This window comes from Dermochelys coriacea, chromosome 1 (genome assembly GCF_009764565.3).
Source record: "Dermochelys coriacea isolate rDerCor1 chromosome 1, rDerCor1.pri.v4, whole genome shotgun sequence".
NCBI lineage: Eukaryota > Metazoa > Chordata > Testudines > Dermochelyidae > Dermochelys > Dermochelys coriacea.
The window spans coordinates 68,120,287-68,134,362 of NC_050068.2; the positions used below are offsets into that span (position 1 = coordinate 68,120,287).

Consider the following 14,076-nt stretch of genomic DNA (forward strand, 5'->3'; position numbering starts at 1 on the left):
AGAAGTAATTAAAAGTTGAGTTACACTCACATGATTGTTACTATGTAGTAACAGTCTCCAGGAATACATAAGTGTGTTCATTTGAATTAGATATAAAAAGGCAATTTTGAATTAAATTTATAAAGAATGTGTAGAAAAAGACATTAAATTTTGTCACTGCATTTTAATGTCATAAACCACAGTGTTAATTCAAGCCAACTATGATAACATGAAGAATTATGGAATTCCACAAGACTCCAATGAGGTGTTCTAGGTAACATCTGTTCAGTAATCATTCCTATAAAATAGATTTAGATTTAAGATTTTACACTGCAGTATCTCCAACACTAATTCAGTTACTTCATAATTAAATTAAAGATATTTATATCGAAGAAATAAGAAAAAAATCTTTTGGATCCAAATACAAAGAGGCCATTTCATCTCATCTGTAGGATTCTGTAAGGGACTGCGGAAGACTGTTACAACCTAGCCAGGGAACTTCAGCTTTCTCGAGCCGAGAGGCTACCGTGGGACATAGATAGCTGCTTCGTTATTGTGGGATAGAGAGAGTTTTTGAAGGACACAGCTGCTTTGCATGGCCCTTCGCCAGGTAGTAGAAAGCCCCCCTTTAAGAAGCACCTAACTTTATATTCATGAACTGTTTTTCTGTAGTGGTTATTAACACTGACTGTTTGCCCCTCCATTGGCCTCCGTCCCAGGTAGAGCTCCGGTGTGCTAAATTCCCCACCTTCATGACTGCAACACTTGGTGTCCCCATTGAAGACGTTCCGACACGAGCCCAGGGAGAGCGTCCTGCAGTGGCTCGTGAGGGTCTGGGACAACGCAGGTAATATGGTTTTGTTGCTTTCTTATGAATTTCAAGAGTTGGGGGTCCTATCACAAGACTCTCAGGTACATGCACAATTGACAAATGCGCTGTGGCCGCAGGCCGGGGGGTAAGACTTGGAAAGCCCCTCTTTGTACCGCTGGCTGGCTGCTGCAGTGGAGGCAGCCTACCCCTCGCTGGGGGAGTTGGAGGCACAGGCGTGCCCCTGGAAAACAGTTCCGGAAGGGGTGCAAACCCTCCGTCAACTGGGAATGGTCTGGGCTGTCTCCACAGGCAGGGAGATGGGGCCGGACGATGTACCGGTGACAAAATCGATTAAAGCCACAGTGTTACACCTGGCCCCTGATGAGTTAAAACCTTTCCTCCTCACTGTCATCATCGCAGAGAATGGGAGCGTGGGAGACTTGGCAGCCACCCTTATGCAATTGGAAGCCGCCTTGGTGGGTGCTAGGCCAAGAGCCATACGGGCTGCAAAGGGACAGCAAGGTGGGGGACAGGAGAAAGGGGAGTTGCGGGTGCCCCGGAAGACCTTGTGGCTAAATCTCTTGCAGGCTGGTGTCCCTTGCAAGGAAATCAATGGAAAGCTGACGGCGGACTTATACAAGCGGTGGATGCAGCTGCCCCCTACCAAACGTAGTGCTGGAGGAAAAGGGGAGAAGAGTGTGGAGCCAAGCAAGCCCACGGAGTCCTCTGCTCCGCCAGCCGAGTGGAAACTGCCACGCCCATATTAAGGGCGTGGCAGGTCCTCTGTTCCGTGTGTCGAGGCGGCCACACGGGAGGAAAGCGGGAGACCGACACCCTTATGTACCTCCAGCGATTCGCTGGCTGAGGGGACGAGTCCAACATGTGTTGGCGTTGATAGATACGGGCGCTGAGGTCACCAACTTGCATCTCCGCAGACCGAGGGCCGAGCCACTGTCGTTAAAGGCCTCGGAGGAGCAGAGACCCCGGCGTATGAGGTTACTGTCACTCTGACCCTGGGAAAGGATCCCCCGTTCCGGGTCACTGTTTTGGTGGCCGCTATTGGAAAATGCATACTGGGCATCAACGTCCTGCAGGGTTGGTCTGTGGATACCCAGTACGGCCTCTTCGCGTTCGGACATGCCCGGTACGCAAGTGCGCCTCGGGTACGGGAGGTACAGGCACTGACAATCCTACAGGGCTCCCCTCGTTGGGAGCCCGTGGTGTTGCCTCTCCCAACTGCTATAGTATCTAAACGACAGTATCGCCTCCCTGGAGGGGAGGAGGAGATCACCCAGACAATCAGCAGGCTGTTGGAGGCCAAGATTATTCGGCCCACCTTAAGCCCGTACAATAGCCCCCTTTGGCCATGCAGAAACCGGATGGAACTTGGCATATGACGGTAGACTATCGCGAGTTGAACAGGGTCACCCCTGCGCTGACGGCGGTCATGCCGGATATGGTGACCCTGATCAAGCACATTGCGGCAGCTGCCTTGCCCTGGCACGCCGTAATTGACCTCACGAATGCCTTCTTTTCTATCCTCATCTCCCCTGAGAGTCAGGATAAGTTTGCGTTTTCGTGGCAGGCCCGGCAACATACTTTGTGTTCTGCCACAGAGCTGGAAGCAATCCCCAACTATTTGCCACCAGTTGGTGAGTGCTGACCTTGCCCGAATACGGCTGCCGGACATAACCCGTTGTTACCATCACATTGACAACGTGATGTTATCTGGCCCCTCCCGTGAACTGGTGGCAGATGTGTTACACGCAGTCGTTACTGGCTTGGAGGCGCGCGGATTGACTCTGAACTCGCAAAAAATACAGGGCCCCGCTCAGACGGTAGTCTATCTAGGTATGATGTGGTGGGACCAGATCAGCAAATTCCTCGGAAGGTGCAACAAACTGTGCAGGGTTATCCCCCACCCCAGACGAAGAAAGAGTTGCATGCTTTCCTCAGTCTACTTGGGTTCTGGCGTGCCTTCATTCCTCATCTAGCCTTCCTTATGCGGCCTTTGCAGGCCTTAGTACAAAAGGCGGCATCCTGGCAATGGCAGCGGAGCCATCAAACTGCCTTTGACCTGTGTAAAGAGGCCCTGCTCACTCATGCTTGGCTCCACGCTCCACAGCCTGGGGTCCCCTTCGAGCTCGAGGTCACCACGGTGGCAGACATGGCCTCTTGGGGGCTATGGCAGCAGGTAGGGGCCCAGCAAAAGGAATCGATCAGGTTCTGGTCCCGTACGTTGAAGGGGGCTGAACCCAGATACAGCCCCCTGGAAGAGCAGATCCTGATGGCAGTCTGGGCATTGCAGGATACTGAGCACGTAACAGACTCCACCCCCGTCATCGTGCGCACGCCCATTCCCCTGGGGCACTGGGTACGGGCAGAATTGGCCAAACGCAGACAGGGGTTGCACAGAGCGCAACCCACTTTAATTGGAAGCATTATCTGCAACAACACGTTCTGCTGGGCAGGCCCTCCCTTTCTATCCCACATGCTCTGTTACTGGGGGCCATCACGTTCGAGCATATGCCCTCCCTCACGGAGGAGCTGCCCCCGGTGGAAGACCCCGTGCCCGTCTCTCCAATAGAGGAAGCCCTCTCGGTGGACCAACTATCCACAGAGGAGCAAGAACATGCATGGTTCACAGATGGGTCAGCCTCCTATACAGCGCAGGGAGCCAGGCAATGGCGGGCCATAGCCTATGCCCCCTATGCAGATGTTGTGGCAATGGCTTGGGGAACGGCCGGCTCCAGCCAGTGGGCTGAATTGCGTGCCGCCACCCTAGCAATTGAGGGCGCCCCACCACGGGTTTACCTTTATACTGACAGCTGGCTATTATACAAGGACATCCGGACCTGGATAACTGCGTGGGATGTGAAGGGTTGGGAACTTGCAGGCCGACCCCATGGGGAGCGGCGATCTGGCAGCAGCTCCTGTGCTATGCCCGACAGGCCCCTCTGGCTCTGCAGCATGTAGACACCCACACAAAGGCTAAAATCTCCAAGGCCCACTGGAATGCGGCAGCAGATGCCATGGCGCAGGGGGAAATCCTGCAGCTGGCGGAACGGTACCATGTGGAAGGAGGCCACCGAGGAGCCCAAGAAACGCAAATTACAGCTCTCCGCCAAGGCGCCTCCCTGTCCTTGGCGGCCTGTCAGACGGTTCGTGCCAGTTGTCCAGTTTGCTCCCGCTTGGCGCCCATTGCCCTGCACCGACCTGATCCTCATCCAGCACTATTCCTTATTGAAGACAATTGATAAGACTATTACATATATGGATTTCTATGCTTTGGGTCCTGCCCAATATAATCTAGACGCGTCTATGTATTCATTTAGTCTGGCCAATGTAACTGTTGCCTCCTTTTGTATGTTTTTTGTAAATGCCAGGCACATTGGGGCAAATCATACTAATGTGGAATTAATCTGTAATGACAGCACTGAGGTTTCATTTGCATACGGGCATATGAAATTGCCCACAGGATGGTTTCTCTTATGTGGCAGGAATGTTTATTCTTTCATTCCAGCCAATAGTTCAGGGGGACCCTGCGCCCTTGGCCCTGTGGCCCCCCCTCATTTTTCCTCATCCTTCACAAGTCTCTGCCCGCCACCGGAGAGACATCATCCCTCGACTCCATCTGTAAAGCCGACGTGACATTTTCCGAGGCCGAAGCTGCGGCCCTTGCTTTTTCGTTGATTGGCATTCCTGGGTTGGTGGTGCAAGGTGTTCCACCACATGATGATTATGCGTGTGCTGTCACGAAAGCCATCAACCTACCTTTACAGTCCTCGCACTCCTTTCACACGAGTTGGGCGAGGTATGCCAGGGAATGCTGCAAAATAGGCTAGCTATTGATTTGTTACTCCGACACGGCCATCCGTGCCAGGAGTTTGCTGGTATGTGCTGCTTTAACCTAACCGATGCCGGGCCCTCCATTGAGGCCGATTTACAACGACTCCGTCAGTTGGCGGTAGGGATCCGCCAACAGCAAGGGGACACCTGGCTTTGGTCCTGGCTCTTCACATTATGGGGTTGGGCCGCCTATCTTGTTCAAGGCCTACTTATTGGCCTTATTGGCTTATATTTTTGCTGCCTTTGCAGTCGTGGCCTAGTCTCCCAGTGCTGTGTGCGGTTTTTTCTCCGCACTGCATCCTCATGGTCCTTAGCGTTGCTCGAGAAAGTGAGGGGAGGAGTGTAAGGGACTGCAGAAGACTGTTACGGCCTAGCCAAGAAACTTGTGCTTTCTCGAGCTGAGAGGTTACTGTGAGACGTAGATAGCTGCTTCGTTATTGTGGGATAGAGATAGTTCTTGAAGGAGACACCTGCTTTGCATGGCCCTTCGCCAGGTAGTAGAAAGCCCCCTTTAAGAAGCACCTAACTTTATATTCATGAGCTGTTTTTGTGTAGTGCTTCTTAATGCTGACTGTCTGCCCCTCCATTGGACTCCGTCCCAGGCAGAGCTCCGATGTGCTTGGTTCCCCACCTTCGTGACTGCAAAGCTTGGAGTCCCCGTCACGGGTGGGTCACTAACCTTCAATAAAGCCAATAACTCACAGGTGTGCGTAAGCCTTGTTTTTCCTCAGAGTACTCCTGCCAGGCCTGTGGTGCTTCGAGCACCTTGGCCCAGAACAGATTCCTTCATAAATTTCCAGACATTCTGCTTTTTCCAGCAAAGAAGTTGGCGCAAACTAGAAATTATTCATAATTCACATGAACACTACAGACTGACAATTGCTAAAGACTGGTCAAAAGTGCACTCTGAAATCAATCCAACTTCCACTGAAGTGAGTGGAAGTGGTCCCATTGACTTCAGTTAGAAACAGATATTTCCTTTCAAAGGTTAAAGTCTATATGTGAAAAGACTCCGGGCATATCTATGCTACAGTGGCATAGCTACAGCACTACAGCTATGCTACCATCACACTCCAGCGTAGACATTTCCTACATCCACAGAAGGATTCCCCCCCAACCCCCAGTCGATCTAGATTATCCATCTCTCCAAGAGACAGTAACCAGGTCAACAGAAAAATCCTTCTGTCCACCTACCTACATCTACACCAAGGGCTAGATCAACCTACCTACAGCGCTCAGGGCACACCACTTTTCACAGCCCTGAGCAACAGGTCAGCTTGTATCTTAGGTGCAGGCCAGGCTTAAGTACCAGCAAGCAGCAATAAGCCAGTTGTGGAGTCACACAGCAGCGAAGCTCAGTTTCCCCACATACACAATTTCAGGGTGGGAGGTGAATCCACATGAATGTACCTCTCAACTCTGAGGCCGTGTCTACACTAGTTTTGTCAGTAAAAGGCAGCTTTTGCCAAAGTAGCAGAGGTGTACACATTACAATGCTACTTTCATTAGCAAAACTATTTTGTTGGCAAAATAAAGCCACCTCGAAAAGTGGCATAGAGCTTTCTATGACAAAGTTAAAGCAACAAAGTGGCAGCGTAGACACTGCCATTTGTTATGTCACCATAACTGGCCTCCCCCAGTATCCCACAGTGCCCACTCTGCTCACTGTTTTGAACTTGGCTGCACTGTGTACAGCTACGCAGGCATGCCCTCCCATTTCAAAGCTCTGGGAAGTTCCGACAGCTGAGCATGCCAAGCAGGAAATCACTAACTCAGAATCCTGCTCTCCCCAAGCAATAGGAACACAGAGGCAATCAGGCGGTTGCTGCTGGGGGAGCAGAACTCCTATACTGCACAGAGCTAGGGAGGGAGGCAGTGGCTGAGGTAGAGGGGGGTGTCACTCTCCCCCGCCTCAGGACTGGTTGCTTCCGACCGCTGTGAACTTAGAGACAGCATGCCGACACACTCTCCCCCACCACACACAGTTTCTCTAAGGGCATGGCCACACTTGCAGATGTAGAGCGCTTTGAGTTAAACCCACCTTCGTAGAGCGCAGTAGGGGAAGTGCTGCAATCTGTCCACACTGACAACTACAAGCGCTCCGACATGGCCACATTAACAGCTCTTGCAACTGCCACAGAGAGCAGTGCATTGTGGTAGCTATCCCAGCATGCAAGTGGCTGCAACATGCTTTTCAAATGGGGGTGGAGTGGAGTGTGTTGTGTCTATGTGGGGGGGGGGCTGAGAGCATGTCAGCATGCTGTCTTGTAAGTTCAGACAGCAGCAGACCCTCTCTCCTCACTCACACAGCATTCCACAGTAATGGTTGATCTGTCTCGGAGCAGATAAGCATGCCGGCTGTGAGAAACTGAGCTTTCAAAGGGCGTATCCATATTCCTACAGCAAGTTCAAAACAATGAGATGAGCGGCCACTTGACTTAAGGGGATTATGGCACATTTCAGGAGGCTGATCAGAGCGCAGCAATGCAACACCTTGTCCATACTGGCACGACAGCGCTCCAGCGGCAGCGCAGCAAACGTTATTCCCCTCGCCACAGTGGAGTGCCAGCAGCGCTGTAACTGTGGAGTCAGAGCGCTCTATATGCCTTACGAGTGTGGACAGGAAGTGAGCTGTGTTTCCCCCCGCTCGTGCGCACACATCCCCCATCACATACTCTCCCCACTTCACACTTGAGTTGAAAAGCAGCCGGCAATCTAGTAGGATGCCCATGGAATAATGGGACTGAGAAACCTGTTTAATGTGATGCTGTACCTGCCCCATGAGACATTGCAAAGCATTCTGCAGCCAGTTGCACATTGGTGTAGCTACCCACAGTGCACTGCTCTCTGTCGCTGCAAGAGCTGCTAGCGTGGATGTGCTCTGCCAACACAAGGAGCATAGCGTGGACATGCAACAGCAGTTTAATTAAAGCAGCTTAACTTTTGTCAGCAGAACTCTGTAGTGTAGACAAGTCCCGAGTCTTTGCTGACCAAGAACAACGGTCAGCAGATGCAGTGGAGACTAAAGGTAGTTCTGTGTTAAAGGGACATTCATTCCAAAGTCTTCCACATTGCAAGGTGGTAAACTGCAACAAAAGATGCTGCCCAACGAACTGTGGTGTGGGTGTCTGCTTATGGTCACATGCTTGTCAACTGTGGGGTTTTCATAAATTAATCCTGGGTTCCCTTTCCTTTTTAATAAAGTTTTCTTTTGTTATCCACAGACTCAGTGCTTGCAAATGGGCAAGTATTGCTTCTTAGGGAGGCACCACGATGGTGTTTAGGTTTCCCAAATTACTGGGTGGGGCATGAGCCAGTTCTGTTTTGCATTGTTAAGAGGCACCCCTAAATATTGAACCTGGCCTTGCTGCTGCTGACCCCACCTGGCAGAAGGATTATACCTGCAAAACAACTTGATAATCGTTAAGCTGCTGGTGTACTGAGACCACAACCTATCATACTGACCCAATATTATCTCATTGTTTCCTCATACTCCTCCGTCTGTATCCATTTGTTGTGTCTTGTCTCGTAAGTTTTTGGGGGCAGGGACCATCTTTTTGTTCTATGTTTGTACATTGCATAATGCAATGGGGCTCTGGTTCATTACTAAGGCCCCTTGGCACTATGATAAATATTAAGGTATGGAGATTTTAGAACACAGAACTCCAATCTGAATAATTTTTAAGAAATCTATTCCAACCAAAATCCAAGACCAGATGCACATAGTAGCAACATCCAAGCATATTAATTACATTATTCTTTTTCTTACTTCCCTCTGGGCACAAGTTACAATTTAGTATTCAAGTATATGGAATATTTTGCACTAAAAAGTCTGTGTAAACACCAAGATCCATACGCTTTCACTAGTTAGATTCAAGAAATACTACAAAAAAAAAAGTCCACAAATCAGATATTTGGTACATAAAAAAACCAATCATAAAAAACCAAATATGAAAATATTTATCACAACTTTTAAAACCCAAATTTAGCTAATAAATTTCATTTAGATTATAAGCTCTTCGGGGCAGAACTGTCTTCCTTCCTATTTGTCCAGCACCCATCATAAGAGCCTTGATAAAAAACAAAGTTTCTGGGCATCATCATGCTATACTATTTGAAGGACTGACAATTCTTGCTGCAAATTAAATATTTGGAACTTGTACTAGTTTAATGCTCCACAAAGTAAACACAGTCACCCCTGCCCCCAACAAAACACCTAAAAAGTGGCTCTATCATCAGACCTGACTCTCCTGGTGTTGTCATAGCTGTTCATTTCAGGGATAGAACTAAAAGCAATGAACATTTGTTCCTCTTATCACTGAGAAACCAATTCAACGAAGACAGCGAGTGGCACTCTAATCTGCTTGTGCATCAGAGCCAAATATTGCCTTCAATAATAGCCAAATTCTTCTTGCAATCATACAGGTGACACTTGGCTTTCAGGTATCCTATATATAAGCAATTTTACCACACTCTGAAACTAAGCAAGTTTAATGTGAAACGTTTCAGAGTAGCAGCCATGTTAGTCTGTATTTGCAAAAAGAAAAGGAGTACTTGTGACACCTTAGAGACTAACATTTATTTGAGCATAAGCTTTCGTGAGGTACAGCTCACTTCATCAGATGCATCCGATGAGGTGGGCTGTACCTCACAAAAGCTTATGCTCAAATAAATGGGTTAGTCTCTAAGGTGCCACAAGTACTCCTTTTAATGTGAAAGTCACTTAGACATAAAATGAAACTTTATAATGCTTGTCTTTTTTAAAAGCATCACTTTCAGATTACAACTATACTGTAATCAACCTGCTGGCTTGTTTTCCCCCCTCCTCAACCTCCAAGTTGTAATGATATAATCACGAAGGAAACACTACACACCACACTCCAGCTGAGACTATTCTTCCCAGCATGTGTAGACAAAGACATGCTAGTTGTGCTCAAGCTAGCATGCTGGAAATAGCAGTATAGCTGAAAGTAGCATGGGTGGCAGCTCAATCTAAGCACCTGAGTAAAAAAAACCTGCCTTGATCCACTTGGTACACACTCAGGTGGCTATCCCAGGCCACCACCCATACTACCTCTAACCACACTGCTGTTTTCAGCACACCAGCTTAGATCTGTTTACTTGCGCTCGGAAGCATGGGCCTAGCTGCAGTATAGGCACATCTCAAAAAAGCACTGGGTTACCTAGTTCACCATCCACCCAATAAAGAGCTCCATAATCCCTACAGTAGAGGAGAAGGAAGTAACGTTCTGAGGTCAGAAGGGATCAGCCTAGCAAAGAACCAGAAGCATCAGCTGAGCAGGAGCTTGGTGTAGAAGTCTGAGAACTGGCTGTGGAGCAAAAGATGAGCAGCAGGCAGCCTGAGAGCTGGGACTAGAAAACAGAGCCAGTCAGAGAAGTAGCCTTATTTCCGGCATAGAGTATATGGAGAGCCCTACCAAATTCACGGCCAAAAAAACATCACGGACTGTGAAAATTGGTTTTCCCCATGTGAAGTCTGGTCTTCTGTGTTCTTTTACCCTATACTATACAGGAGACCAACATTTCCCCAATAGTGGGTACTGACCCAAAAGGGAGTTGCAGGGCGTCACCCAAGGTTATTTTAGGAGGCTCACAGTATTGCCACCCTCACTTCTGCATTTACTTCAAAGCTGGGCAGCCAGAGGGCAGCGGCCGTTGGCCAGGTGCCCAGCTCTAAAGGCGGTACCTCTGCCAGCAGCAGCGCAGAAGTAAGGGTGGCAATACCATACCATGCTATCCTTACTTCTGCGCTGCTGCTGGCGGTGGTTCTGCCTTCAGAGCTGCTTAGCTCTAAAGGCAGCACCACAGCCAGCAGCACTGCAGAAGTAAGGGTAGCAGTACCGCAACCCCCACTATAATAACCTTGTGAACCCGCAAAACTCCTTTTTGGGTCAGGACCCTTACAATTACAACACCATGAAATTTCAGATTTAAATAGCCAAAATCATGAAATTTACAATTTTTAAAAACCTTGGACCATGAAATTGACCAAAATGGACCATGATTTTGATACATATATGGGATGACTGCACTTATGGACAGCAAATCAGTGCAAAAGGGGAATGAGCAATCTATGCAATGAGGAATCTATGCCATTATACTGGACTCCCCCTAGGTACTGTATTAGGGATCATTTGTTGGTAATTGTAACTGTTAGAAGTAGTTGTCTGGGGTATTTGCAGCTTTTATTTCTAGCAGCACTAATAAAGTAAAACGGAGAATTCTTGCTACAGTCCTCAACTGAATCCAAAGCTCTGATCAACTGTATTCAATATTATACAGCCCCATTCTCTGTTGAATCATGCAACTCCTCCATCATTTCTTTAAAATCATAGTTAATGACTCATGTGTTCACAAAGTTTTAATTTAAGCCACAAGTACTCCTTTTCTTTTTAAAAAATATGAAATCCAGTCCAAAAAACACAGTGATCAAGACACAGTCTATTATCTTTCCTTCTATGATGATTATGATGAGAAAAATAATACTTTTAGTCATGTCAAAATAACATCCTGTGAAAGTAATTTTTTTCCCAGAGGATTTTTAGATAGTATAAGGAATTCAGAGTTTGAAATTACAGAAATCACCAGATGTACAGGAATACCAGGTACAAGTTAGCCCTGACCCAACTGTAAAGTCAGTCAGATAATTAATGAGTATAACAAAATTGGTTAGACACTCACTGAACTAGAGCAGTGGTCAGCAACCTGTCAATCGTTATTGACTGGTCAATCCTAGAGGATCTCCCAGGCAATCACCATCTCCAGTAGCATAGTGTGGCTGCAGCTAAGGCAGACTCCCTGCCCACTCCGGCCCTACGCCACTCCCAGAAGCGGCCAACACAGCACTCTGTACCCCCTCATGCACCCTAGCACTGCCCCAGCCCAGAGCTCCCTCCTGCACTCAAACTGCCTCCTAGACCTTGCACCCCAACCCTGTCCCAGGCTCAGCCCATGCTGCAAACCCCTCGGCCCCAGCCCAGAGCCCACACCCCCTCCCGAGCACCAACCCACTGCCCCAGCCTAGTGAAAGTGAGTGGGGGGGGGGGGAGAATGAGTGGAGGGAGAGGGAGGGAAATGGACTGGGAAGAGAAGGGGTAGATCCTGGGTTGCCCTTAGATTCCAAAAGTGATCTTGGGCATAAAAGGGTTGGAGACCACTTAACTAGAGAATGAAATCTACTAGCCAGAAAATAAAAATCTCCCTCACCAGCAAAATCTACCAGATTAACTTTTCTACCTAGACTAGCAGTTATGTGAATATAGTTAGACATGGGTAACACTCCCTATGCACATTCTTACTCAAGTTCTTTTGTTCATTTCATTTAGTTTAGCTAAAACATCTTTCCAAGCAATATGAACTAAACAGGAAAAAAAATACTCCATAAAATAAGAATATCTGGGGTGTGAGAGATACTGGTGTAACTATGTTGATTTAAATTCACACTTCAGGTTATACAAAAAAAACCCACTATTCTATGAAGACCACACCTAACTTTTCTACCTTTCCAAGAGATCCTGCCTACATCTAACACCTGGGAAACAGTAGCTGCGGTGTTTCCTAAAAAAAGCTTCCTTAACCCAACTCTCTTTCCACTACCAGATTGTGGCTATCAAGAGTGCCCTATCTGAACTCCTTCTTAAGTTACCCCATTACACAGCCTTCTAGGTACCACTTTTGATTTCTTTAATTTTCCATGAACAGCCAGCCGCTCCTGAAGCCTTCTGCGTTAGTAGATCAGAAACGCTGGTATTTAAGTTTGTAAAAAGAAAAAGGAGGACTTGTGACGCCTTAGAGACTAACAAATTTATTTGAGCACAAGCTTTCGCGAGCTCCAGCTCACTTCATCGGATGCATGATGAAGCTCACGAAAGCTCACGCTCAAATAAATGTGTTAGTCTCTACGGTGCCACAAGTCCTCCTTTTCTTTTTGCGAATACAGACTGACACGGCTGCTACTCTGAAACCTGTCATTATTTAAGTTTGGGACAGTAAACCCAGTTTACAGGAGCCCCGAAGTCCCCAACCAACAAAATATCCTTCGACACATACAATATGAATTTAAACGAAGAGTGGCAACGTCAATCGTTGTTTGGGGACACTTCTCTCTCTTCCCCTTTTAAAACGGACTCCAGCTGCGGGGGTTTCAAGCGCCCACCTTTGCTCCTGGGCCAGTTCGGGAGGAAAGGCAGGCCCCGGGGCCAGGCAGTGGCAGCACCGCCAGCCCTAGGTATTCAGCGTCGGACACACCCAGGTGCCCTGGGGCTGAGCTGACCGGGCCAGGCCGGGATTTGCTTCCTACCCCCCCGCGTCTAGGGCAACCACCGCTACTGGCCGCCTCACACTTACAAATTTGGGTTTCCTGCCGTCCACAGCCGCGTCCTCCGGGCCTCGCCCGCTCCCCGCGCCGGGCGGCACCTTCCTGCGAAGCAGCTTGTTCTCTCGGCCCCCCCGGGCAGGCGGCGGCGACCCCCGCGGCTCCATGGCAAGGGGCGCGGAGCCCGCGTTGGTCTTTTTCCCGGGAAGGTCGCAGGCGGGGCACTGACTGGCCCAGGCCGGCGGATCCGGGACGCTGCCCTGCTGGCGCCGCTGGCCTCGGCCGCGCCCGGCGTGTGTCTGTAATTAGAGAGGCTTAGCTGGGCGGAGGAGGGGGCTCGGGGTAAAGCCGCCGCCGCCGCCGCCGCCGCCTCGGCCCGGCCGCGGATTTAGCCGGGAAGCTCCTCTAATCTCAGCAGCCGCGCGAGCTGCCCTGGCGCCAGCGTGCGGGGAAGGAAAATCCCGGCTGTGCCGCAACCCGCGTCTCTAGCACGGCTCTCGCAATCTGCCGCGTCCGAATAGTCCCGCCACTGGCGCGCTCGCTCCCGAACTCACCAATCCGAAGCCGAGGGCGTGCAGGGCTGCTTTACGATTGGTCGGACCGTCTGTCAATCCCGACCAGTCCGTTGGTTGCCCGGCGAGGCTGAACCAGCGGCGTCCTTCGAACCAAGGGGCGGCCCCAGCCGGACTACATATCCCGCGAAGCAACGCGGCGAAAGCCACGCGGGGAATAGTTGGCATTGCATGTTGGGAAGTGTAGTCGCCTTCGGAGGGCCGCCTGTGGGTGGAGTGTCTCCCAGCCGCGCACGGAGGGATTGGGGTACCCAGCAGAATTTGGGGCAGGAAACCACGGATTAGCGCTCTCATTCCTCGGGGGGCCGTCAGCTCACTGGCGAGTCACGCTGACGTCATGACAAGGAGAGAGACGTGAGGTGTGTGTGAAGTGAAGCTAAATATGCGTCCCCACGCGCTGTCAACATAGGAGCCAGTAGAGAGAAAAACTAACAGCCCCGTTTCACTCCAGCTGCATTCATCGTTATAATGGCCCTTGCAAGTTGTCAGAGCAGTTCTCTCAGATGACGAGAAAGTATGCGCCTCTGGTA

The 14,076-nt window shown here is 49.6% G+C and overlaps 1 protein-coding gene across 3 annotated transcripts in view; it reads right to left on the reverse strand.

The window, feature by feature from the left end:
* Positions 1-13,644, reverse strand: part of DIAPH3 (diaphanous related formin 3) — a 504,954-nt gene extending 491,310 nt beyond the window's left edge. For 2 of the 3 annotated variants that reach the window (XM_038385982.2, XM_043504573.1), the window contains exon 1: positions 13,007-13,642. In XM_038385982.2, coding sequence (XP_038241910.1) covers positions 13,007-13,141 — 135 coding nt within the window. In that variant the 5' untranslated portion in view covers positions 13,142-13,642. Of the gene's footprint in view, positions 1-13,006 lie in introns of all 3 variants that reach the window. The other variant, XM_043504572.1, reaches the window with a different exon arrangement.
* Positions 13,645-14,076: the final 432 nt, after the last annotated feature.